General features: G+C 38.2%; 1 protein-coding gene across 1 annotated transcript in view; it reads right to left on the bottom strand.

Annotated features, from left to right (window-relative positions):
- LOC134743715 (V-type proton ATPase 116 kDa subunit a 1-like) overlaps positions 1 to 24,979 on the bottom strand; it is a 47,617-nt gene extending 22,638 nt beyond the window's left edge. Inside the window, exons 1-4 of the mRNA XM_063677319.1 lie at positions 24,830 to 24,979; positions 16,176 to 16,309; positions 4,149 to 4,316; positions 1,267 to 1,593 (exon numbers count right to left, since the gene is read on the bottom strand). Coding sequence (XP_063533389.1) covers positions 1,267 to 1,593; positions 4,149 to 4,316; positions 16,176 to 16,292 — 612 coding nt within the window. The 5' untranslated portion in view covers positions 16,293 to 16,309; positions 24,830 to 24,979. The remainder of the gene's footprint in view (positions 1 to 1,266; positions 1,594 to 4,148; positions 4,317 to 16,175; positions 16,310 to 24,829) is intronic.
- Positions 24,980 to 25,979: the final 1,000 nt, after the last annotated feature.

Below are 25,979 nucleotides of genomic sequence, written 5' to 3'. Positions count from 1 at the left end.
ACTTTGAAGGACCCAATTGTTTTTGCGAGGAGGTCGATTTTTTATTTTAGGGCAGTAAAGGTCAAAAAAACTACGAGATCATTAACAAGTTTGGGAACAAATCAAATTATTTTATTAAATATTTTGATTTGTGTTTTTTTAAGTAGTCACACTACTATATATTAATTAAAAACTGTAATAGATGTCATATATTACAGTTTTTACGAGATCATTATTCAAAAAACTTTACAACCCATACTAATGTCATTTAAAATTTGACAACCGAGACCGGACGAGATAGCCGTGTTGGAATTTTAATATGAATGACAGAAAGTGAGTTATTGTCTTTTGTTTTGGTCATGTGATGTGTCACGGGTCTATTGTTTCCCATATAAATAGTTGTAAGTCTTAATGTATTGTTTATCCACATTTTCGTTAGTCATAATTTAGTTTTTCTGAGAACCTAACCTAACCTATCTATAGGATAAGCTTAGGAAAATCCTGAAAAGAACAGTTTCAGAATTATGACTAATGATAATTATGGCAATCATTATATTATGACTTTCAATAATTATGTCAAACAAAGGGACCCCAGTGTCACTTGTATGTTGGCAAGCAAGTCAAAACAGTTTTCAAACAGTGTTGTGGTTATTGAATAAGAAAAACAAGCTTCATAAGGCGTCGACGCATATTTGTATTTTTAGGGTTCCGTACCCTAAGGGTAAAAACGGGACCCTATTACTAAGACTCCGCTGTCCGTCTGTCTGTCACCAGGTTGTATCTCATGAACCGTGATAGCTAGACAGTTGAAATTTTCACAGATGATGTATTTCTGTTGCCGCTATAACAACAAATACTAAAAGGTACAGAACCCTCGGTACGGGAGTCCGACTCGCACTTGGCCGGTTTTTTAAATTAGTCGCATTGCGTTGGTCCCCTGTGGTTACGGATTGCTACCCTTCAAAGCATAAACAGCATACTGTAAGCAGTTGTTACTGCTATTAAGAAGTCATATAACAGCCATGCGAGAAAACTGTTAAATTCTCTTTCCTGTTTCAGCTGTCATGTGTGGTAGATTGCAATAGGTTACAGTTAGACCGAGAAGAGTCTGCAACGATTTTGATAGCACACGCGGTGAAAGTGTTATAATTTCATAAGAGTTTGACGTTTAAAATAACACTTGCGCTGCGTGTACTATCAAGAAATCGTTGCAGACTTTTCTTGGTCTAACTCTAACCATTACAGTCAAGTGAACTAAACAAACTACAAACACTAAAGTCAACTCACCGTCACTTGGTCCCTGAGCGGCTGCTCAATATGTGCTTGTTTAAAGAAAATATTTCCGTGCGAGATCCTCCATAACATCCTCTCAAACGAGTGCACTCTGTGCGTCGCGACCACCCCCGCTATAAACCCAAGATGTGCCAACACCCCATCTCCATTATATATGTGGACTGATGCTGATATCTTCCTCTGGGCGCTGTGGTCTTGGAAGAACGTCTGCATTTTCTCGATGAGAATCTTCAGCTCGATGAGGGATAGGTAGTCGGTTTTTAGGTTTTGGGCGTTGCGGGTGATCTCTTGGATTTCTGATTCGATGTAGTCGATTCTTTCCTGGAAGAGAAACATGTTTATAGTCAACATGCATCATACATATTTAGTGATTATAACTAACGGGTTTAATGCGATATAATTTCATTATTTTTACCTTATCCGATGTTTCAGCTGGGTTGCATTGCACCAGTTGTGGTTATCCGTCTTTCGTCGTCGTCGTTATCGTCACCTGTGACCATAGCTGGTGCAACCCAGCTGGAACGTCAGATAAATTACAAATAATGAAATTATATCGCGTTAGACGTTGTAATCACTAAATATGTGTACAAAACGGGGGAGGCTTTAATGGGGGTTGTACTAGTCGTTAATTTACCCATTTCATTCCTCCGCATAGTCCAGCAAAGGGTGTACGGAGACGGTTAGGTACTATTTCTATAGAATATAGGAGTTTTAGAGGAACATAGTTGGGTGAGTAAAAGGTACCGTTGACTGGTAGACTTAGACTGATTTATTAAATCATAATCAAGTGTTTTATACATCTCTAATCTACGGCGGTACAGACATTATCTTAATCCAATCAGCGCGTGCTCTAACCTATACTAAGTTATCGACACGCGCCGATAATATTTTGCTGACCGCCATAGTACTCCCCCCTTAGTCAACCGGTAGGGTTGACGACCAGGTCCTTCGCAGGAGCTGTCCTGAACAGGATACGATTATTGCCTACAATTACGATACGATTATTTCACTTCCACGACGTTATAGCTTCAATCACGGCTCCGCGACCGTGAACTTGAAAATGATTTGCTGCGGCATGTCTCGACGCGTGCTGCGTTGACAATAATTTCCTCGCGCGTGTCGCGTATTGTGCTTGCTTGCATTCTTGAGTGCGGCTTCAAAACAATTATAATATGTAGCTGGCATGACTTCATTTAATTAATTTGCAATTCGGCGTGAATTCCCTTGAATATATTCCTGATGCGTTGTGACAGTCCTCCCCGTTGCATCATTTCCTTAAACTTGTCGTTCTTGGAAGAAACGGAGACGTGCCTATGTCTTCTAATACGTCTGGGCGGACGTATGAAGAGTGCAGCCAGGGTGCTCAGAGCCAGCGTGGCGAGCGGAAATGCTCGAGCCAGGGTGGCGAGCGGAGAATCTCGAGCCATTGTGGCGAGCGGGGTGCTCGGAGCCGACAAGGCGAGCGTTGAGGGCGACGACTAGTAGTGGAGCGTTGAGTAGAGTAGTCGGGTCGCTAGGTTTGCTGCGTGCCACATCAGGATTAATCAGGATCCTCTTGCCACAAAGCGTTGGTGGATATCTGATGTCATGGTGAGGTCATGTCAGGCTCGTTGTAATTATCTCTTCTTCTTTCTGAAGATATTCTGTGGTCCAAGAATCCGGAAATCGGAATATAATGGGAGTAGCCGCTTTTTTCCTGCGATGTTATTTGGTAGTGTCGGTGATGTCATTTGATGGAAGGTGGCGAAATCAAATTGAGACGAGATCACTTTGTCAGTCCTTCTCGACCAGCAATTGAATGTCGCAGTCACTTACTTCCGAGGCTTCTTCACTGGAGCTCTTCGTGTAGACATCTCAGTAGGTGCGTGTTCCTTCGGCGGGTTACCACTGTAGGGAAGTGGCACCCGTGCACGTCGGTCCCCGTAGGGACCCCACTCGGGGTCACCACTTTAGAGGAACATAGTTGGGTGAGTAAAAGGTACCGTTGACTGGTAGACTTAGACTGATTTATTAAATCATAATCAAGTGTTTTATACATCTCTAATCTACGGCGGTACAGACATTATCTTAATCCAATCAGCGCGTGCTCTAACCTATACTAAGTTATCGACACGCGCCGATAATATTTTGCTGACCGCCATAGGAGTCATCATAACTCTTAAGAGCCTGGCTCTTGTTGGTGGAGTAACCGCCACGTTCTTCTTTCTGCCACTGTTTTGAGCTTCTGATACTGAGTATAATAGAAGGAAGAATAGAAGAAAAAGAGGCAGAGGAAGACCGAGACGTTCGTTTTTGGACCAAGCCAAAGAGAAAATCAACGTAGTGACGTATCAGGAGCTCAAAACACTGATAGGAGACATATTCTATAGTAATAGTGACCGTTTCCAAGACTACTTTGCACATTTAAATATTGGCAATAGGAATCACCATTGCAAACGACGTGACATATCAAAAGTCATTCACGTGACAAATAATCCAGCATTAGAGATGGATATTTCAAGTATGTTAATGTCCCTCGAAGTCAAGTTCCTAGACCCCGGTTTTGGTGTTGGAGGCGGTTTTGGTAGCTAGGAGCCGACCCATCGCAGCTTACGTTCCATATCACTGCAACACCTTACTTCTGTTCCGTAGCCAGAAGTCTTTCACCTAAGGCTAGTTGAAACTGAACAGTCCATGCGGTTACCTCAAGTATGTTGATCTCCCTCGGAGTCAAGTTCCTAGGCCCCGGTTTAGGAGGTGGAGGCGGTTCTGGTAGCTGGGAGCCGACCCATCGCAGCTGCGTTCCATATCACAGCAGCACCTTTCTTCTGTTCCGTAGCCAGAAGTCTTTCACCTAAGGCTAGTTGAAATTGAAAATGAACAGTCCATGCAGTTACCTCAAGTATGTTGATCTCCCTCGGAGTCAAGTTCGTAGGCCCCGGTTGAGGAGGTGGAGGGGGTTCTGGTAGCTGGGAGCCGACCCATCGCAGCTTCCGTTCCATTTCACTGCAACGCCGTACTTCTGTGACGTAGCGACGTTGGAAGTCATTTACGTGGGGGTTCAGCTGCGGACAAAAAAATACTGTTAATTGGCGTATTAGGTAGTTGTGTGGAAAGGACACACGCAAAATAACACGTCTTGTGTAGACATAATTTAATACTATCAGCGTTAAGTATTTTACTTTAAGAATGTTTATTTTCATACCTATACTTGTATGATGTTGGTCCTAGTTTGTGGTTTCTATTTCTATTAATAGTTCTGGAAATGTTTACTGAAGTAAACATTTAACACGCAACATGAAAAGACAAAAGGTTCTTTTCTCCGACAACTTAGATTAAATCTAAGAAACTAAAGAAAAGACAGGTCAAGAGTTGTATCGCGATTATAGCAAGTGGAAATTCGTCATCTGTGATCTTTCTAATTTCAACCTGCATCTAATTTTGAGAACAAACTAAGCAGCCAATTAACCTAATTAGGTACAATAAGTTCAAATGAATGTATATTCACGCCAACTGATGATAGTATTAGTATTAAGTATTCTATCTGTCTAAAATCACAGGCATCTAAAAGTACATGTGTAGTTTATTAGTGTAGCAGTAGTTTATTGAAGTCATTGTGTATTCGTGTCAGCATATCCAGGATGCGGCTAATTTGACATCTGTAACGGAGCCGGCCATCAGGGCAACGCCGTTTTGCAGCACCAGACGCATTTATGCCGACGTTAACACAGGACAGTGAAATAAAAGAAATGAAGTCTAGTCGAATATTATCAGTAGGTTCAGAGAGCGCAGTTTTTGAAAAATCGTACCACTTTTTTAAAGGGGCCCACTGACTATCAGTCCGCCGGACGATATCGGCCTATCAGTTGTTCGGATCTGTCAAATTTTTGTTTTAACTGACAGGCCGATATCGTCCGGCAGACTGATAGTCAGTGGGCCCCTTAAGTTATATGACGAAAATTGAATGGAAGAATTAAAAAATGTTTGAAAGTAAATTGAAAGAGCTCGTGATTCTGGAAATAAGGTAGTGTATAACTTAAAATTAGGGTGTATATGCGACAATGACTTTTAATAAATGGTCGCTGTCATTGTTATAAGGGGCCCACTGACTATCAGTCCGCCAGACGATATCGTCCTGTCAGTTAGAAGAAAAATTTGACAGTTCTGAACAACTGACAGGCCGACATCGTCCGGTTGACTGATAGTCAGTGGGCCCCTTTAGATCACAATACGGTTGACAAAAAAATTAGCATTCTTGAGGTTTTCCTCAAGTGACTTCATCGATTCGAAACCTGTTTTTTTGACTTTGGTTCGACATGCAGTAATCATTAACATATAACATAATATAGTGTCCCCTGCCTGCTATACAGCCACATCTCAAAATTTATGATCATTGGAGATTTAATCTTAACTAAAAGGAATAAAGTTAAGTTTCCAATAATTAAAAATTTTGAGATGTGGCCGTAGGCAGAGGGACCGGACAACCCTTTCCGCGATAAAACCCTTTCAATGGGCGACATTTAAACACGGCTAACACATTGAAAGACTTTTCCTTTTGAACTGCAAGCCCATTCATACCCTTACCTTTGACTAACCCTTACCGAAAAGCTAACCAAAAATTAGGCTAGCTCTTAATAAGGGTTACCCTTATCTTTAAGCGCTTTTTATAAAGGTTTCCCTTTGCGTGAAAGAGACAGGATTAGTATATATCCACGGTAGTGTATGAAAAGGAAAGAAAATACGTGCCTAGTCAAAGAACACCGCCGTCGCCGCCGAAGCGACGATCGCGCGGATTCGAAGTAATGTGTGCTTTATGAACGAGGTAGACGACTTAAATTAGCACGCTTATATGCTAAAAGGGAAGCCCTTTATAAGGCTAACCCTTATAAGCAATATGCAAGGTGTTGGTGAGCGGATGATAAGGGTTTTGTAAGGGTATTTGGGCTACCGATTAGGTACTAGATTAGATTACTACTCAAATGTGGTAGCTTTATATAAGGGTTTTTAAAAGCAAAACAAAGGGTTTCGTCTGGCAAAGGGTATGGTGAGTTAAGCCTTATGCAATACCCTTATAAAACCCCGATAAGGGATAGCGGGCCGGTCCCTGGCCGCAGGGGACGATAGGTCTGCGCCCAAATCCAGCTTTGCAGAAAAGTACAGGTATCTTATAAGTACATCAAATGTAGACAATACTATAAGTACTGATTTTGCTAGTTGGGGCGTCCTTGAACAAATGGGTTTCTCCTGTCATAACACTCATAAGTTATTTCATCGATAGGCGCGGAAAGCGATAAATATGGAATGTTTTATTGCAAGCCGCACCTCGTCTAAAATTAGCTCTCATCAATTGGTCACGCTGTTATTGAGTCTCCTCCGGTTTTATTGCTCTTCTCTCGATCGTAATCCGGTCATAATCAGGGATATAAATAAATAATAATTAATACATATTAAAAGACACTACACAGCTTGACTAAGTCCCACGGTAAGCCCTAGGAGGCTTATAAAAATGGAATAATCGTACACATTTACACAAATCAAACTATTCCATAGTACTCAATGTAACTATTTATTAATCTGTGCTTGTGTTGTGGTTACTAGAAGACGATAACAGATAGCCTGAGACTATAGGCACAAATATATGTGATAAATATGTCCTAACCAGGATTGAAACCTGGGGCCTCCTACTTCGTAGGCAAGGCCACTACCGACTGGGCTAGGAGACCGATAGGTATAAAAAATATTGATGCTACACATGACGTACTTAGTGGAATTCCAGTGCTTGTTTTTTCGAAAACCAGGATCAGACTTCCAGGTAGTCACTAGATAGTTTTAAGAAATTCTAATCATGATTAAGACGCATGTGACTTTCCGTAGCATCTGTCATCGCGATACATTTTTTCTACTACTAGCGATTTTCAATGTACGATTGGTATCTTGGCTAGGCCCCTTGACGGGCTCCAATAAGGTGCGAGACATGGACGAGGTCGAAATTTAAGGATATTTAATGCTCTTTTGATGCCGAATCTGCTTGCTATGTTTTGGTCATATCAGTTTCAGTGCTGACTCAGCTTTTTGCCACGGCTTGCTAAGGAAGAGGGGTCCGGTTGGCTCTGTTATATTCCCCGTATTGACAGATAGAAAGTAAAAGGAAGGAATACAACACAACGGAGTTTCCAAAAAGTTGTAAAACTTCTTAGAAATTTTAGGAAAATTACACAGAAGAAAAGGAATAATTCATTTTGGTTATATACCGGGATCTCTAGAAGAGTGTGCATAATATGGATAATTTCGATTCCCCTACAAAATATGAGAAGTCTCCGAAATTTTTCCATGTAGAAAATTTCACATTTTTGTAAACTTACGTACGGCACATTATAAGGTACTTCTCTAGCAAGATTAAATTGTACGCCGCTACCCTGGATACCTTCAGTTTTATATTGAAAATGGACTTACTCATTACATTCCCCTCAACAATAACATTTTAACCTTTGACATGAAGAATTCGCCATTCATTAACTCCAGACTATCAGTTACGCCAACATGATCACTTGACCTGAACCATCATACAATTTCAACGTTAACAAATACCTTATCAGTCATGGATTAAGGATCAAATTACAACAGCTTGACCATACGTGACATCAAATTAGATTGACATTATTAAATACGCTTGAGAACGACTTTATCCCACAATTATTAAGGATCAAAATCCAGTGACTCAGTATACCACTTAACATAGCATAAAATTATAAATGCGGATGACCAAGTCCTTATTTTCAACAGTTTAAAGTTTAATTTCGGAAGGTTTACCGACGTATGCTCAGGCAGATTTGGTGACTGTTTGAATGGGCAGTAAGGTTATTATGGGCCGTGTATGAGTGCCCTCGTGACTGGATGACGTGGTCCATTGTCATTTCAATTAAAACAATATTTTCATAGGCGAGAACAGGCGGTAAGGCGATGTTTGTATAAGCGTTTTATACTGTTCCAAGACGGGCACTGGGACTGAAAAGTTTATGGACGATTACCACACACCGGAGAACGCAGAAGAAAATGCCCCCAATAATCTACAGTTGCTATACAGCGAGAGCAGTTCTGCGGAGGAGTTGGGAAATGCTTAACGGGCCGGGCATGTCGAGGGATATGATTATGATAATATCGAATCGAATATATAAGTAATGAAGTACTAATGCTGATCTAGCGTGTGTGAATTTCACGCCCTCGCCAGAGGGAGGACTTTGGAGCAGGCAATCTGGAACCGAAGGAATTCAAAGCGCTGCTTTAGCTCTATCATCAGACACACAAAGATGGTTGAAAAAGCTCTTGAGTAGGCATAAGATAGCTCTTGAGGGGGCAATTTCACAAAAGATACCGATGGATCTAAGTGTAAGTATAAAGGGCCCACGAAACAAGAAGATAAGAATCTTCTTGTTTCGTGGCTACCTAATAGCTATCTAAGCTATCTGATAGCATCATCATCAAAATTGTCAGCCGTGGAATATACAGACCATTTACACCGCTGCGCTTACTCTTGGTTCCTTTTTTTGAAATTGAAATCTTTATTGTCATATTTTGAGTACAGTGATCTTAAAATTATGTCAGGGTAGAATCATCACAATCAACCGTGATACGGCGTACAATATTAATAAAAATACTAAATCTAATCTTACAGCTAAATAGTTATACAAATATCATGCCATTACATGTGATGTCATGCGAATAAAATGGTTAGCTATGTCAATACAATAAATGAATTAATAATTAATGTGTCATAGGTACTAATTATTGCTCGACGACATAAGGTGGTCGCTTATCTTATACTAAGCTTTGTCTAAGCACCATTTATAAAGTTTACGTCCAAAGTTAGATTGTTCAAGTATTTTAATTTCATTAGGCAAGTTTTTTAATATTTCAAGTATTTTTAATAAATCAAGTATTTTAATTTAATTAGGCATTTCCTGGTTTAACTGCCATTGTCACAAGACCAGTACCTATAGTCAAAACCGTTTTTAACGACTTCGAAGAGACCGAGGAATTATGATCGTTATAATTATAACCGATAGTTTTGCTTTAATCAAGATTAAAAATTCATATTGTACCAATAAGGAACCTCAAAATTTTGTCGTTATACCCGGTTAGTCGTTATAAAGATAAACGCGAGGTTATACATTTTATTTGATGTTATTGAAAATTACAATCAATACCGAATGTATAATGTAAGTGTAACTGCTGCCTAACGTGCAAACGTGTGCTCACTTCATAAATTATCTTGACGTTTTAAATTGATTAAAATACGGCGTCGGGTCGTGTGAGCGTTTGTCCTTATGGAGGGGCCAGGCTATAGCCACCGAACTGTAACTACACCACAAACTTTTTTTAAATCCAAATAACGAAATATTTTGACTGACGTCGGTCTACGTTTAATATTAGCGGAGAAAGTGAGTAACTTTCTTTATATTATAAGTAAAATTTGAAAAAAAAAACGCCAAAAACTGAAACGATAAAATTTTAATATCCATCCTGCATACAAATTTTGACGAGAACAGATTGAGAAATGCGACTTGATTGATGATAAAATGCAACATCCGTACAGATATACGAAAGCAACTTTGCCCAAGCTTAAAATAATTATATTAAGCCAAACGAAATCAGTCAACGATGGATGTAGTCTCTAACAATGGGATACTAGAAAAACACCCGTTATTTAAATGGGTTGCTGGCCTAAAAATGTTCTCAAAATGTGTTACGTTACACAAAAACATTAACATGTCACTTGGCCAGATTGCCCGAAAGGCGGGAAATTTCCTCAACTAGGCTAAAAGGGTTCAGTGAATGTAGCATAATATTTGTACGAATATATTTGAGGAAGGCTGGGCAGTGGGCAGGTGCGTCCCCACATTCGTGTTGTAGATGTAGAGTGAAATTGGTTTAAATGAGTTTATACTACATTACTATTAGTAGTAGTAGTAATCACTTTATTGTACACAACACAGGTTTACAAAAATAAATTACAGGAATGGAAGTACAAAGGCGAACTTATCCCTATAAGGGATCTCTTCCAGCTAACCTTCGAGTAGATGAGTGGAAGCTTTTGCCAGGTCAGATAGACAAACTTACGGGGTGTACAAGTTTATATTTAAAAAAGTAAACTATTTAACATTTTGTCTACTCATAAAATACAGAAATAACATTATGGATTAAAATACATACTAGCATACAATACAATACTAAATATACTGACCGAGTTGACTTATGCCTGACTTTGCACTTTTAATATTTATTTATATTTTATTATACTCTGCTGACTCCTATTCCTTTTATGTATGTTTGACATTATTTTTTAATTTATTGTTAATTGTTACCAATTGTATTGTTTTTTATTATTATTCTTTTTTATTATTATTAATGATTGTAATATTTACTTATATTTTGTATAACAGTCAAAAGTGCTTATTAATTTATTATTAAGCCTACTTGAATCAACGATTTTTGAAGTTGAAGAAGAAGTATGTATTATAATATATCTAAATATCACAAGTGTAAGAATTTGCATACGTTCGCGTCTAATTATGAGGAATAGCAAGCGTGAGATCAGAGCTAGATCGTAAGCTAGATATCGTCCGGCGGACTGATAGTCAGTGGGCCCCTTACGGGGTGAAATAGGGTAAAAAATAAGTTTAGGATTAAGTACTAAGGGGCAATTTAATGAATCCTAAAGTGGCTAGCAATTCCCCTCAGGTAAAAAACTGAACTACAAGCTTGTTACAAAAGTTGTCAACAAACCTATTTCACTAATTCCATTTTAATCAAGTACCAACTAAAGGCTGCCTAGGTAATTCAAGGTGATCTTTTATTCAGCGTTTCGGTCAGAATGGGCCCTGAAAGGGCACGTGGGCGTTTAATGCCAATCGATGACTCCAAGGGCTTGTTCTGAACTTTTGATTGAGACTCAGGGTTTTATATTTTTAATGATAACATTGGAGTAACAACAAGTTTGAAAACAAATCAAATTATTTTATTAAATATTTTGATTTGTGTTTTTTAGGTAGTCACACTACTATATATAAATTAAAAACTGTATGTATTACAGTTTTTAATTGGAGTAACTATAAAAAGGCACAGGGGTGTCCAGCAGTGGTAGCACGGTCGCATTTTGATCGCCTGTCACTATGTCCTTCACTTTCGCACTTACAAACTTGTTAGAACGTGACAGGCATGGTGACAGGTGACAAAAATGCTGCCGTGCTAAGCCCGCAGGAGTTTTACCTGGATGGGAGACATGACCCATTTTATTAAAAATATAAACAATACCTAATCGAGCAAATATTTTTAAAACTTGTTCAGATAGCGTGTTAACTAAGTCTCAACGAGGACACTTGAAGCATTGCCACCGTCGTATCGTTAATTATGAAAAAGCTCAGTAATCTTCGCTCGTCACGCATCACATGACACAGGTTGCTTCAAACTGTTTAAATTAAATTAAATTAAAAAATCTTTATTGCCACACCTTAGGAAAAAAATATCTAAAATTTATGAAAGGATAGCTTAAAAATACAATATAAACTAAACTTAAACTTAAATATCAACTTAACATAACATAATAACTATTAACTTAAATCTATGGTGAGGCAAAGGGTCCCAATCTCAGCATGTGCGGTGCCAGAGGGCTCCGCGCTGATTTTCAGACTGGTCCCGGGACGGTTGGGGTCGGTCGCTACTATCATAATGTACCCTTCTTAGGTACAGCTCTATATTTATAACTTTATGTGTATTTGTGTTATTAGTGTGCGTATATGGATATGTGGGGCTGATATGTGGATGTAGTGTAGGTAAGAATGTATTTTGTACTGTGTGTGTTTATAAAACTACTGTAATTTTACGATATTACACGGAAGTTATGAGTACAGTAATCAAATCAAACTGATCTTTTACAAAAACGAAACGACTTCACAAAGCATCAGTCCATGACGCCATTAGGTACGCACTCGGCAGCCGCGCGGGCCCGAGTACTATTTACTAAATCGTAGTCTTGAATAAATACGGTAAAATGACCTAAAATATTAGCTCGGATGAAATGGGTAGTGAAATGCTGCCCTAGTTGTATAAATGTACTATTATTCAAGTACTTAGTCCTACTCGTAGCAATAAGCACTTTATAATAAGCTAATTTTAAAACTAATACGGGACTTAATAGCGTACAAACTTACGTTTATTTATGGCCTGACGTTACGAGCGTGACGTTACGTTCGTGGTCACAGGCAGACTGGCGAGGAATTGTATCAACATCTTCTTGCCGCGCGGGTTTTGCGAACTACCCGCACTTGCTAGGGTTGTCACTTTGCCTACACACAACACTCACGACATCCGATGGTATGTGGTGGGATGTTTTGTCCCCCTTACATTTGCTAATTACTGGATTCCACGAAGACGAAATCCCCTGTCCCTCATTTTATCACATTTTTTTTTGTCCACTTATATTATTTTAATAAAATAACATAACAACTATTTTAATAAATCTTACTCATTAAAAAAAGAAGTTCGGTAACTTTGTAACAGTATTTTCTTAATCAAACCTTTGACCCTTCGAATCACGAAAACGTGACATTTCCTCATCTATTTTTATCCACGCACGTGTCCCACGAAAAATGGGCCAAGTGCGTGTCTGGGGGAATGCAAATGCTAATTTTACTTTGACAGGGCTTTTATAGGATGATAACACATGTTGAATTTTATAACAAAATCTAGTAACATATATAGCAAATTAGCAATTTTTGACAATAATTTAGATTATAAACTATAATAGATGTCATATATTAAAGAAAAAGTGACGAAGCCCTCCAGTGGTGAAGGCCGGATTCAAACTGGCGTCTTTAGCTATCGCGGCTAACGCCATGAACCCGTAGGCCACCTCGCCACGACCTCGAAGGCCTAGGGGTTCATGGCGTAACATTGTCATCATTACGCTTGTCTGCAAGTGCGACCATAATTTTATCGGCACAGTTTGCTAGCCATTGTCACACGACATTTCAGCCAGGTCATATCTCAATCTGCAAAAGTGCCAAGACCTCATTACGCGGTTGCGTGCATCAGGGAGCGTCCATGCCGTGACCTGTCATATCGATTGACGCATATTTCGTATTTTGGGGCCGCAGCTCTAATTTGAGACGGTGGTTTATTGTGGTTAGTCTGTGGTTTATGCATTGCTTGTAACTTAAATTAAGAAGGAAAACATTTGTGTCGATTTTAATCAAAAGGTACCACATTGTCGCTTGCCATAAGGACGCTCTGACATGTTATTCGTATAAAGATACAATCCAATTTCGTCCTTATGGTAAGCGACAATGTGGTAACTTTTGCTTGAAAACGTCACATTTTGCGAAGTAGCAAAGCGAAGCTGAGGTTTAGTCGGTGGTCAGTTGGTCACACAAACACACCCAAGCACGAAGCACTAATGTTGTAATTTTTAGGGTTCCGTACCCGAAGGGTAAAAACGGGACCCTATTACTAAGACTCCGCTGTCTGTCTGTCTGTCCGTCACCAGGCTGTATCTCATGAACCGTGATAGCTAGTTGAAATTTTCACAGATGATGTATATCTGTTGCCGATATAACAACAAATACTTAAAATAACGGAACCCTCGGTGGGCGAGTGCAACTCGCACTTGTCCGGTTTTTTTAATAACCGGCAATATTTTGCGATGTAAATTTAAGTATAGGTCATACTAAGCAACTTACTATGGGACCACCCAGAAATCGCGAAAAAAGGGGTTCGGGGTTGGTCCTAGTAAAAGTTGCTCAGTATGACCTATATAGGTACATCTCGCAAAATATTGCCGGTAGTTAAAAAAACAATATAATGGAAAAAGCCGGTAAAAGCTCAATCAACTACTAAGATTTCTAATAACTATTTTATAAATACTATCTACAACACAACTGCAGACGAGACGTCCAAATCACAGTTTGTACCCGAGTTTAGACACTGTGAGGAGTTACATGTGGAGCGGGAAGTAGGGCAGTAAGTAAACAACACGAGTTATTGCGTAAATACTGACTTTTATTCAGAAAGCGTTACCTGTTTATCTTATACCTTTAAACGAGTAATTGTATATATTTCGGGGATCTCGGAAACGGCTGTAACTATTTTGACGAAATTTGCTATATGGGGGTTTTCGGGGACGAAAAATCGATCTAGCTAGGTCTTATGTCTGGGAAAACGCGCATTTTTGAGTTTTAATATGTTTTCCGAGCAAAGCTCGGTCTCCCAGATATTACTTACATTATTAGAGACATGCACAAAATACAAAAACGATTGATTGATTGATTGATAACTCCTCACAACACTAACGATGGTACTTTGACCTTTGTGGCACTTTCAGCGGTCTAACACTAAACTAGGGCTTTTAAGGTCATTTAGGTTTCATGTTGAGCTATCTGTTCTAATTATGAAATGGAATTATTGTTCCAGTTAGACGATCAATCGACTGAGTTGAACTCTGTAGTCAGCAATGTATCGAATACTTATTGCATGCAACTTCTTGAACCGTCTTAATGAGGCTTAACAATCGTAAGTGACATTCGATAATTCTAATTTCTAATACTAATTCTTAGTTTCATAAAAAAAGGTGAAATGCAAATGTATTTAAACCCCATTTCTAAAGTCCACGCATATACTTAATGCCTATCAGTATTCATTTACATAACTATTTAACCTAATATTTATCCAGATAAACACTAACTGCTATCGGGAGTAAAGGTCATCACTACTGATACCATTCGACCGGTCTATCGCTTTCCACACAACTAAAAATAAACCTTCAATCTTTTAATTCAAAGCCGATATTCGAATGAGTGGACTTTTCAACTGTCCGTATTTTTAAATAGATAAAATATGACGAAGAAAGCTATTGAAGACGTTTAGTTTAAATTAAATATTCTCGAGCAACTGGCAATTAGGTTGCTTACGTCATGAGTATTATTGTCAGATGTAGGGCACAGAGCAGCTTTGCTGGGGAACCCAAGTAGCAGAAACGCTGAAAAAGGATGATTTTGATTACGAGGCTCATTTGCCATAGCACTATCTCTTCGCTGAACATCAACAGCTGTTCAACTAGGGAACAAATTAAATCATTTTATAAATAATCATAAGATTAGTGTTTTTTTAGGTAGTCACACTCACACTACTATATATAAATTATAAACTGAAATACACATACATACACTAAAGAAAAAGTGACCAAGTCCACCGGTGGCCGACGCGAGAAGCTGTGCGATGCCGGCCTCCCCTAGCTCGTACATGGAAACGTATGCGGCCTCGGGTTGTACGAAGAGCTGACATAGCACCATCTTTTCGCTTTTGAACATCAACAGCTTTTGTATTAGTAATACTTACGTCTCTTAACTGCGCGATGTTGGCCTCACCTAGCTCGTACATGGGGACGTATGCGGCCTCGGGTTGTACGAAGAGCTGACATAGTACCATCTTCAGTCATGAACATTCATAGCTGATGTATTAGTATTACTCACGTCTCTAAACTGCGCGATGCCGGCCTCCCCTAGCTCGTACATGGAGACGTATGCGGCCTCGGGTTGTACGAAGAGCTGGCATAGCACCATCTTCAGTCATGAACATTCGTAGCTGATGTATTAGTATTACTCACGTCTCTAAACTGCGCGATGCCGGCCTCCCCTAGCTCGTACATGGAGACGTATGCGGCCTCGGGTAGTACGAAGAGCTGGCATAGCACCATCTTCAGTCATGAACATTCATAGCTGATGAATTAGTATTACTCACGTCTCTAAACTGCGCGATGCCGGCCTCCCCTAGCTCGTACATGGAAACGTATGCGGCCTCGGGTTGTACGAAGAGCTGGCATAGCACCATCTTTAGTCATGAGCATTCATAGCTGATGAATTAGTATTACTCACGTCTCTAAACTGCGCGATGCCGGCCTCCCCTAGCTCGTACATGGAGACGTATGCGGACTCCGGTTGTACGAAAAGCTGGCACAGCACCATCTCTTCGCTCCTGAACATGTCCCCCATGGCTGAAGTTTATTGACCTGAAAAACAAATGCGGTTGAAGTATTTTCATTCAACGCACGCAACATACTTGGCTGGTTGAGCTATCTTGGCTACGTCAATCAAATTCGAATCATCGTATCGCTCTACGATAGTAAATCATTATAACACTATAACTTCTAACGCTATTGCAGTTAACGTTGCAGCAATCACGTTGCAGTCGTCATCCGAATGCCTAACTGAACTAAGAACAGTAAGATTAATTCTGACTACGTCATGCTCATGTCCCTTGTATAATAGTTCTATGAGATTTGGCCCACCCAGAACATAAAATAAAATAAACACGAATTTGAAACACTATTCATAGGGTAGTAAGGTAAAATCTATGCTAACACTATTTGTAAAATATATCGACTAGCCATACCCCATTTCTTTTGCGAAAGAGTTGTAAGTAGCACGAATTCTTGGGAAATTACGGCCGTATGTGTTACCAGCAAGAAAAATAAACACGCTATGAAATATTGCGATTATAGATCCGAAAATAATGCGTAGGCATACGAAACAATGTCCGAAACAGATTCGTTTCGAAAGTGGCGTAGGAAGCTTAGACAATTCATATTTTGCTACCTATTGAGAAAATATAGGTAACAACCAGCTATGATAAATGTTTTACAGATTGATAATACTGGGTTATTTTGTTATGTCTGACCATACTCTTAGGTGTCAAACATCAAACATATCAAACATCAACATTTATTGAGCAAATAGGCCACAAGGGCACTTTTACACGTTAACATTGAATTTCGCATATAAGCAAAATAATAATTAATAATACATCAACAATTATAAACTAACGCATTACAATTACTTATAGATGTAGGTCTCCTAATGTCGAATTACATAAAAAACTATAATAATAATTTTAAAAACACAGATACATAAAAAAATTCAAATTATTTTAGAGGTGTAAATGTCTCGTAACTCTCGTAAGTGTCAGAACTAGGTATACCTAAGATTAGTTATCAAATTATCCTCAGAGATGTATAGGGTCTCCAAGAGTCATAATTAATAATTCTGTATAAAATAAAAAATAAAAAAGCCGTTTATTCACACTAAGTTTAGGTTACATTTGTAGGTTGAATCTATCTTAATTTGCTTAGTGGTGAACCCCTCTTTGGGTGAAGGCCTCCTCCAACTCAATCCATTTGCTTCTGTTTGAAGCTAATGCCATCCATTGCTTTCCCACAGCCTGGGATAGGTCATCAGCCCAACGCTGCTGCGGCCGGCCAGCGCGCCGCCCTCCTGGTGGTCCTCTCCATTTTGTTGTTTCTATGGTCCACCTCTTGTCAGTATAGCGTGATATGTGGCCAGCCCAGCGCCATTTTAGGGATAAAGCTTGTGTGAGAGCATCGACTACTCTGGTATTTTGCCTAATTTTTTTGCTGTTAATTTTATGTATCTTCCTTATTTTAAGTATAATTAACATAATTAAGAGAAAAGAAACATACGGGAACCGAATGACGCGTCTCACTGTAATTATACTTGAGTATAATTACAGTGAGACTTTATTTTTAACAATAAAGTTACTAAATATAATAAATTAGCTCGTGTTAGGTTGAGTGTGTAGGTGTAGGTCCTACAGAACACCTTTTACTATGAAGTCTACCCCAAAATAGCGAAAACAGGAACTGCTATTCCATAGAAACATTGATATATGATTCACCGAAATGTTTGAGATTTTTCGGGGTTTGTCCCCCATAGTAAAAATTATTCAGTATGAATTATTCATTCGAGAATTTATGTTCTGCCCTATTGACTGGTAGAGAATGCCTTGAGGCATTAAGTCCGCCATTTGTACATGTTTTAATTGTGCAATAAAGTTTAAAATAATAATAATATGATCCACGTATTAATCCCCAGGGATAGTCAGACAAAAAACCGGCCAAGTGCGAGTCGGACTCGCGCACGAAGGGTTCCGTACTCCGTACCATTACACAAAAAACGGCAAAAAATCACGTTTGTTGTATGGGAGCCCCCACTTAAATATTTATTTTATTCTGTTTTTGACTAGACGGACCGACAGCTGAGTCAGTGATAGGGTCCCGTTTTTATTCTTTGGGTACGGAAGTCGGAATCCTAAAAAAGTCACCATATTTGGATTAACTTTCGAAGTAAGTATAGCCACTATACTACGGATAACCATTTTAAAACAATAAATTATTATTTTAAAATGGTTATTGTCAATAATATAATGAAGAAGGCTGGTAAAAACTAAACGTAGGTGGCACTCTCAACGATGTTATATAACTTGTATAGAATTTGACTGCCGTTAAAGGCCAATCGTAGATGGCGTATATATCGTGTATGGAATCGTACAATCTTGTCTTACTACAGATATCTAGAAAATTTTATTGATACAGTAGAATCCGCATATAATGACATCTAAGGGAAGTGACAAACACGTCATACTAAGCGGATGTCATAAAAAGCATAGTGGGTTAACTTCTTATTTTTGTAAATTTTTCCAAATTAATCTCAAATTCCTTTGTGAGAAATGACTTTTATTAACCTTGTAGCAATTATCAACTTGTCACTGAGAATCAAAACTAAAACAAAACTACACGCCACGCACGCATCAAACGTCCCCGCAGGGAAAGACGTGGGGACGGCCACGAAAATCAGCCAATGTGTCAGCATAACTGGATATAATTTCATGAAAATAGTATTTATAGGTCATAGTAAGCGATTTGTCACTATAAGCGAAGTCATGTTATCCGACTTTGTCACAAAGAATTATATATAAAAACCAAACTTCGCACAGTAATTACGTCATAATAAGCGGTTGGTGAGCATAAGCGGAGTCATAATAAACGGATTCCACTGTACATGACTTATATTAGGTACCTAAATGCATTGTCATATCATGACATCAAAGTTCATATTGTAAACAGTTTAAATACCAAGATCAAGTTTCTCAACTCGCACGAACTAACTTCTCAGAACGTTTTATATCGCCGTCTGTTAAAGTTCGTCAGCTCGTAACAATTAAACATGGCTTAAGAGAGCCATCAATCGCGGTTATTGTAATTTCGACCTTGTGCCGAAGTAATTCGGTCTATTTTAATTAGTTACCAGCGCCAAGACGATACCGTCCGTTAATGTGTTGAATGATGGGTAGTAAAATAAAGAGTGCTTTTAGGTATTTGGATATTTTTAAGTGACCGTATGTTACTTTCTAGACGAAAGTGGAGGACCCGCACGAAATCGTCTTTTTATACAATCGTAGTCCCCATTTTCCTCTCATTGATATTATGGAAAATGTTTTAACATATTTTGATGTATATTAACTAGAGATGCAACAGATTTTTAAGCTTCCTACAATAGGACATCTTGAAAAATTCTAACTATATATAGTTATGTAAGTATATATGAATCGTTATATGCTTTTTAACTCATCACACGAATAAATGCCCTTACCGGGATTCGAACCCAGGAAGGCAGGACCATCGGCTTCATAGGCAGGGTCACTACCCACTAGGTCAGACCGGTTGTCGGTTAGGTTGATTTCAAATTCAATCTTTATGGATATAGCACCTTATTGACAAGCGACAATAAGTACCCTTTTGGTTGAGAATGGCACATATAATATCCATAACTCAGGAACATTCGTGATAAACTCACAAATAAATGGCCTTACCGGGATTCGAACCTGGGATAAAACTGTTTGGAAAACTTTCGGGTCACAATCACAACGCTCTAAAATCCGGCCAAACGTGTGTCGGCCTCTTACTAATCGCTAGCCCAATTGAATATTACAGGGTTATATGTTTCACTTTTATCGAACTGAAATTTGAACTTTATCATTGTGACATTGTCGAATTCCAACTATCTTGAAAATGTAACATAGAACCCTGTAATATTGGGGCAGCGAAATCAAAATGTCACTAGAATCACATTATTCACATTACTCTTCCTAAATAATTCAATGTCTCAGTCAAGGTCACCCAAAGGCCTTGGCTGCCAGAAAATATTAAGAGGCCGGTAACGATTTTAGTCGCAAAAAATGTAAAATAGATAGATTTAGTCGGTGAAATTTTACACCTTTTGTTACCTAATAAAAATTACAAGTACTGGTTTCTATTAGCACGTCTTCTTGTCTTACCTTTTAATAGCTCAATTTTTTGAAAACAGACTCGCTAAATTAGTAGTTTTTTTTTCTGACGGACGTTTAGGTAAACTCGCGCAAAGCACTGATTTTGTAGCTCTTATTTGTAAATTTCGTAAAGTTTGGACTGCTGAAATTGGTAAATACGTATTACTCCACCTTTAATATACTACATTTAAGTTATTACGACTTTGAAGTAGTGTAAATTAAAGTTAGACGAAATCAATTTTCTCCAAAAATTACTTCAAAACAAGTGACAATTTCTCTGAAAATCGACTTAATTTCAACGTAATTTTGATACTTAAATAATCTACAACATTTGCTGCAACTGTTCTTATAAGTACATCATTTTTTACCACTATAATTTTTTGATGAATTTTGAAAAACTGTCCTTCTCGTCATATATTACCGGCAGCGCACGCTCGCGACCTCAGTAGTGCGGGAGCGCTTGTAAAAAGCGCTTCATAATACGCATGACTATTATGGAGGTCACGTTGTTTCACGCAGGGGCCGGAGTTCGGTTATTGTGTAAAAGTCGTTCCCTCGCGCGTTTTCAAATCGTTACCGGCCTCTTAACGGCCCAAATTATACGGATATAGGTGAATAACCTCCGAGTTAAACAGGCGTATTCGAGTATTAGTTATTCGGTCTACTTCCGATATGATACTGATATTACTGATCCGTCAGTGTCAAAAGCGACATTTCTTCAACCAAAAACGTCAGTTTTGACACAGACATATCAGTATCATATCGGAAACAGATTGAATAACTAAAGCAGGAATTGGCCTGTTTGTAATGGCTTCTGGAGAACTTCGGTTAGATTTCTATCAAAGTCAAAGTTTAATTATAGATTGTTTTTTAATTACCTGAGATTTTAATTATGAAAGAAAAATACACATTGCATCGATCGTTTTCCGAATAGATACGTGGGTTAATATTATAAAATGTGTCCCAAAAAAAATTACAGTTTTGTAACGCATTTCCACTTACATTTTGTATAGAGTCTATACAAAATGTAAGTGGAAATGCGTTACAAAACTGTAATTTTTTTTCTATACTATACTATACTATGCTATAGACCAGTACAAAACTGACCCAAAATTTGTATGAAAAACTGGGGACACTTTTTTTCTTTGTCACATTCAATAGTACTCGTGATTCTGAGTCTAAATAACCCAAAAGTTTATGGTTTTTCAAAAAAAAAAGAAAATGTTACCATTTTCTCTTAAAACCCCCTAATGCGTGATTATAGTCCTCCCACGTTGCGTATTTTTATACATAACTATTGCGAGTAGTCAATAGTGTTGCCACCTTTTTTCTATACACATATAGTATTTTTGTCAAAATATTGAAAAAATATAGTATTTAGTGGGAAATTTGAAAAAAATAGGACGCCGATTTGAGGCGAATTAAAAATCCAAGTCGCATACGAGGCGATATCGGTGACATTTGTATACCCCATTCTTGAGTGATGAAAATATAGTATTTTTCGTACTATATTGTTTTTGTATAATATATAGTACAAGTGACTAATATAAAGTACGATACTATGGGTGGCAACCCTAGTAGTCAAGTCACCAACTTTCAGTTATATACGAGTACAAACTCAAAGTAAACAATATTAATCAATGTTGCAATACATCATAATATTGCTACTAATACCATGCCGCAGTTACATGCTTCACTGTACGATTGAAGTGTTTTGATCAAACATTGAACGCTAATAACTGGGCCAAGTCTTGAATATACTATCCTCAGGTATACAGTGTGGCCTTACGCTGCGTCTTACGTATGCGAACAACTCGCGGACGCGAAGCGAAGCGGCGCGGCGCGGCGGGCCCACGGCGTTCGCAACGAGATCGCCTTGTATTGATGTATCCTTTGATACATTTCTATGTATCAAAGGATTTTCACCCCGCACCGCATCGTTCGCGCGTTGTTCACTTACGTAGTACGCTGCGTAATATTACAAGCCACATGCTAAAAGTTTTTTTTTAAGACGGCAAATAACGTAAGCGGATTATGATATATAAGGTAGCTACATAAACCGTTATTTTATTTATTTATTTTATTTTATTTTATTTATTAGGAAAACTTACAGCTGAAGTAACACGTTAGGTAATAACATAGAAGCAGTGAGCCAATTACAAGTTTCCACAGATAGAAACTGCGTAAAGTGCATGATGCGCGAAATTACAACTAATAATACTTACTAACTTATAAAAAAAAAACTTGTAAAAAATTTTGTTATTAAAGGATAATCCGATCCACCTAGGTTCCTAGCCCCTAATTGAACAAAATTTGTAGGCATATATTGTAAATTAGTCCCGTCCCCTCCTGACATTGGCTCAGTGCACTGATTTGCGTATTATCATTATCACATTTTTATAGTTATTCTGCCATACTTGTTTGTTAATACCGTCTTAAAACGTGAATACACAAAATCGAATTATCACTGCCCAATGTTTTAGATTAAGACAGGTCCCCACAGAAAACCAGCGCCACGGTTTACCGCGGCACTATGCTGAGTGGGGATCCTTTTTGGCGTCCAAATGTTTTTTTTGTCTGCATGCTCTTCTTTTTTATGTACTATGTTGTGGCGTCAAATAAATGTATTTTCTTTCTTCTTTCTTCTTTCAATGAACTTCATATCTTAAACAAGTTACCTACGATATTAAAATGTCAAGGTTCAACTTTGTAGATAAAAGTGTATGTTAATTCTCCGTTTTGGGTATTGAAGAATTTTATTTTACTTTAAGAATATTACAAGATGGTCATATGATCCTAGGAGTTACACTTTTTTTCATGATGTAGGAGGAAATCGCCTGATGGTTAAGAGTTTTTTTGCCATTTTTTACCTTTTTTGCCACTTTTGTGTTATTTCTAGTCAGAATCACTAGCCCTTTTCATTCTTATAGGAGAAAAAAAGTGTCCCGAAATTTCTATACATTTTACAAAGTATATGGTGAAATGGTAACACAATAGGAAAAAACCTTGGGACATATTTTTATCCCATTAGGACCGAAAGAGCTCGTGATTCTGAGTAGAAATAATACAAAAGTGGCAAAAAAGGTCACATAACCACCAAACCAAACCAAACCAAAGACCAAACCAAAAGACCAAAGATATAGATGTAAGAAATAGATATAAGTACAAATATTTGTACACCGACTTCACGGTAGAATATGATGGAACTTGCATTAACTCTAACTTAAGATCACATCAATGTACCATATTCTGACAAATAAATACATTTCTTTTTATTTCATAAAAAAAATGGCTAAAAAAAGGAAACGCTCGTAACCGTCTATCGTTCCCTATGGACACTCGCAACACCATCCACAGTTTACCTGTGCGAGGCAGAAAGTTAAATTTTTGTTCCTGTTTCGGGTAACTCGGTATAAGTTCTATTCTAAATTTAATGCTTTTTAACATTGAAAATTTTTTTTTGATCGCTTCAGTATAGCCCCCCAATTTCAGCCAGTGAGACATCGCCCTGGTCTCGAGAGTTATGGGGCTACGTGAATGGTCCATTTTTGAAAGTCTAAAACTTTTTTCGAAAAACGAATGTTGAAAAATGTCGCATTTTTTCGGTGTTCTTTCGCACTAAATCGACAATTTCTCGAAAAAGAAAAGCGATATGGAAAAAATAAAATAATGTCCTCGGGGTATTTAGGCTACATTTTGAAAAAAAAAACCAGAACTCTTCTCTTACGGTCTAGGCTGTGGCTTATCCCTTTTGTAGCGAAATGTCAGGATACTGCAGGCGTGCGCTGCGCGGGATATATAAGTACTAGTATGATTGAAGTTTGTTGATTATTGTATAGTTCAAAGCTTTACACTGTTTATGTATTTACATACTTACCTACTTAAATCAGTCAATCATTGGTACCTAGACGAACCGCCTCATGGTAAGCGATTATCGTCCCCCAGGGACGCAGCAACATCAACAGTTTAGCTGTGCGAGTGTGAGGCAGGAAGTAAAATTTTTGTTCCTGTTTCATGCTACACTCGGTATAAGTTCTAAATACTTTTTTCTCCATTTATGTATTTACTTAAATCAATCAATCATTGGTACCTGCCTACATATAGACAGATATACTAATATTATGCGACCACGAATTTGACAAGCGAGAGGGATGCAACTATGCGATAGAATGCGAACACATACCACACATTTCTCGCAGAGCACTTGGCAGCCCACTTATCCCCAATTTATTCCTCTCACACTCACCTGACTAGAACGAGACAGATCTAGGACGATAAAATGACCTAGGTTTAAGTGATATTTACGACAACAGGACATCCAGCTTGTTCAGATCCTAATCTTAGGTCTCCCGGATGAACTATTTAACCCAGACGAGCGCCGAGACAGTTAGGTATTGTATTTTCGTACCTGGACGTCATCCAAATACTGTTTGATAATATTTAAATACACAATTATCGAAAAGCTTGATTGACGAAAACACTAGAGGAACCTATTAGTATTTTGCGCTAATGCATTCCATTTCGATTATCTGGAATCGGACTAATTCTATTACACGAGATCATTTCAAATCCAACGGTTTAAATTTGGAACGCGCATTTGTTTCGAATTCGCGGCCGTTTTCGATTTTCAACTTTTCTCGCACTAGGGTTGTCAACTTGTCACTATACTCACTTATGGCATAAGTGTCGCGAGTCGAGTAGCGGTGCGAGTAACTGGCACGCACGTCGCACGGGCGTCGCGGTCGCGGCGGCGCGGCGAACTGTGGAGTGCCGCGCTTTGAACCGGGGTTGGTACGCACGCGAGATTATAGTGCAACGATTTGTATCTATTTTAAATTAATTTAAATTTAAATGATTTATTTTTATTTTTATATTCGATTGTAATAGAAACATAAATAAAATTTAAATTTAAATTTTGAACTGTTTATTTTTTATAAGGAACAAGAATTACAATATTCTTAGCTCCAATCTTATATTTTTAAGATTATATGGGCTAAGGGATATGGGGATGCAACCCCTGCTTACATTATTAAATTTTAATTAAATATTTTACATGCTATAGTGAGTCTTTATATATTTATGTCTATCAGCGCTTTTTTAACAATTACATAACATGTAATACTTATTGAGAAATAAATGAATCTAAATCTAAATGTAGGTGAAATAAGTGCATTCCCGTTGCCAGGGAGGTTTTGGGACTATACTGAGTAACTTTTATTATGGGACCAACCACGAAATCGCGAAAAAAATTACCCTCCCATAGAAAATGGACCACCCAAAATGTATGAAACAGCCAAATTTTTTTTCGCGACTTCGGGGTTGGTTCCATAGTAAAACTTGCTCAGTATAATCCCAAAACCTCCCTGGAAACGGGAATGCACTTATTTCTAGCTACCGTGTATATTGTTAATTTAAATTATATATTGTTAAACAAGCGGAATGCTGATCTGATGTCATAAACATGCAATTTTATTCCTTACAATAGGAAAATTTATTGCATGAAATATATTTATCTGTGAAAATTTCAACTATCACGGTTCATGAGATACAGCCTGGTG

This window comes from Cydia strobilella, chromosome 8 (assembly GCF_947568885.1).
Source record: "Cydia strobilella chromosome 8, ilCydStro3.1, whole genome shotgun sequence".
NCBI classification, from domain to species: domain Eukaryota; kingdom Metazoa; phylum Arthropoda; class Insecta; order Lepidoptera; family Tortricidae; genus Cydia; species Cydia strobilella.
Note: the sequence above shows the minus strand (reverse complement) of the source record. Positions and strands in the feature narration are given on the sequence as shown.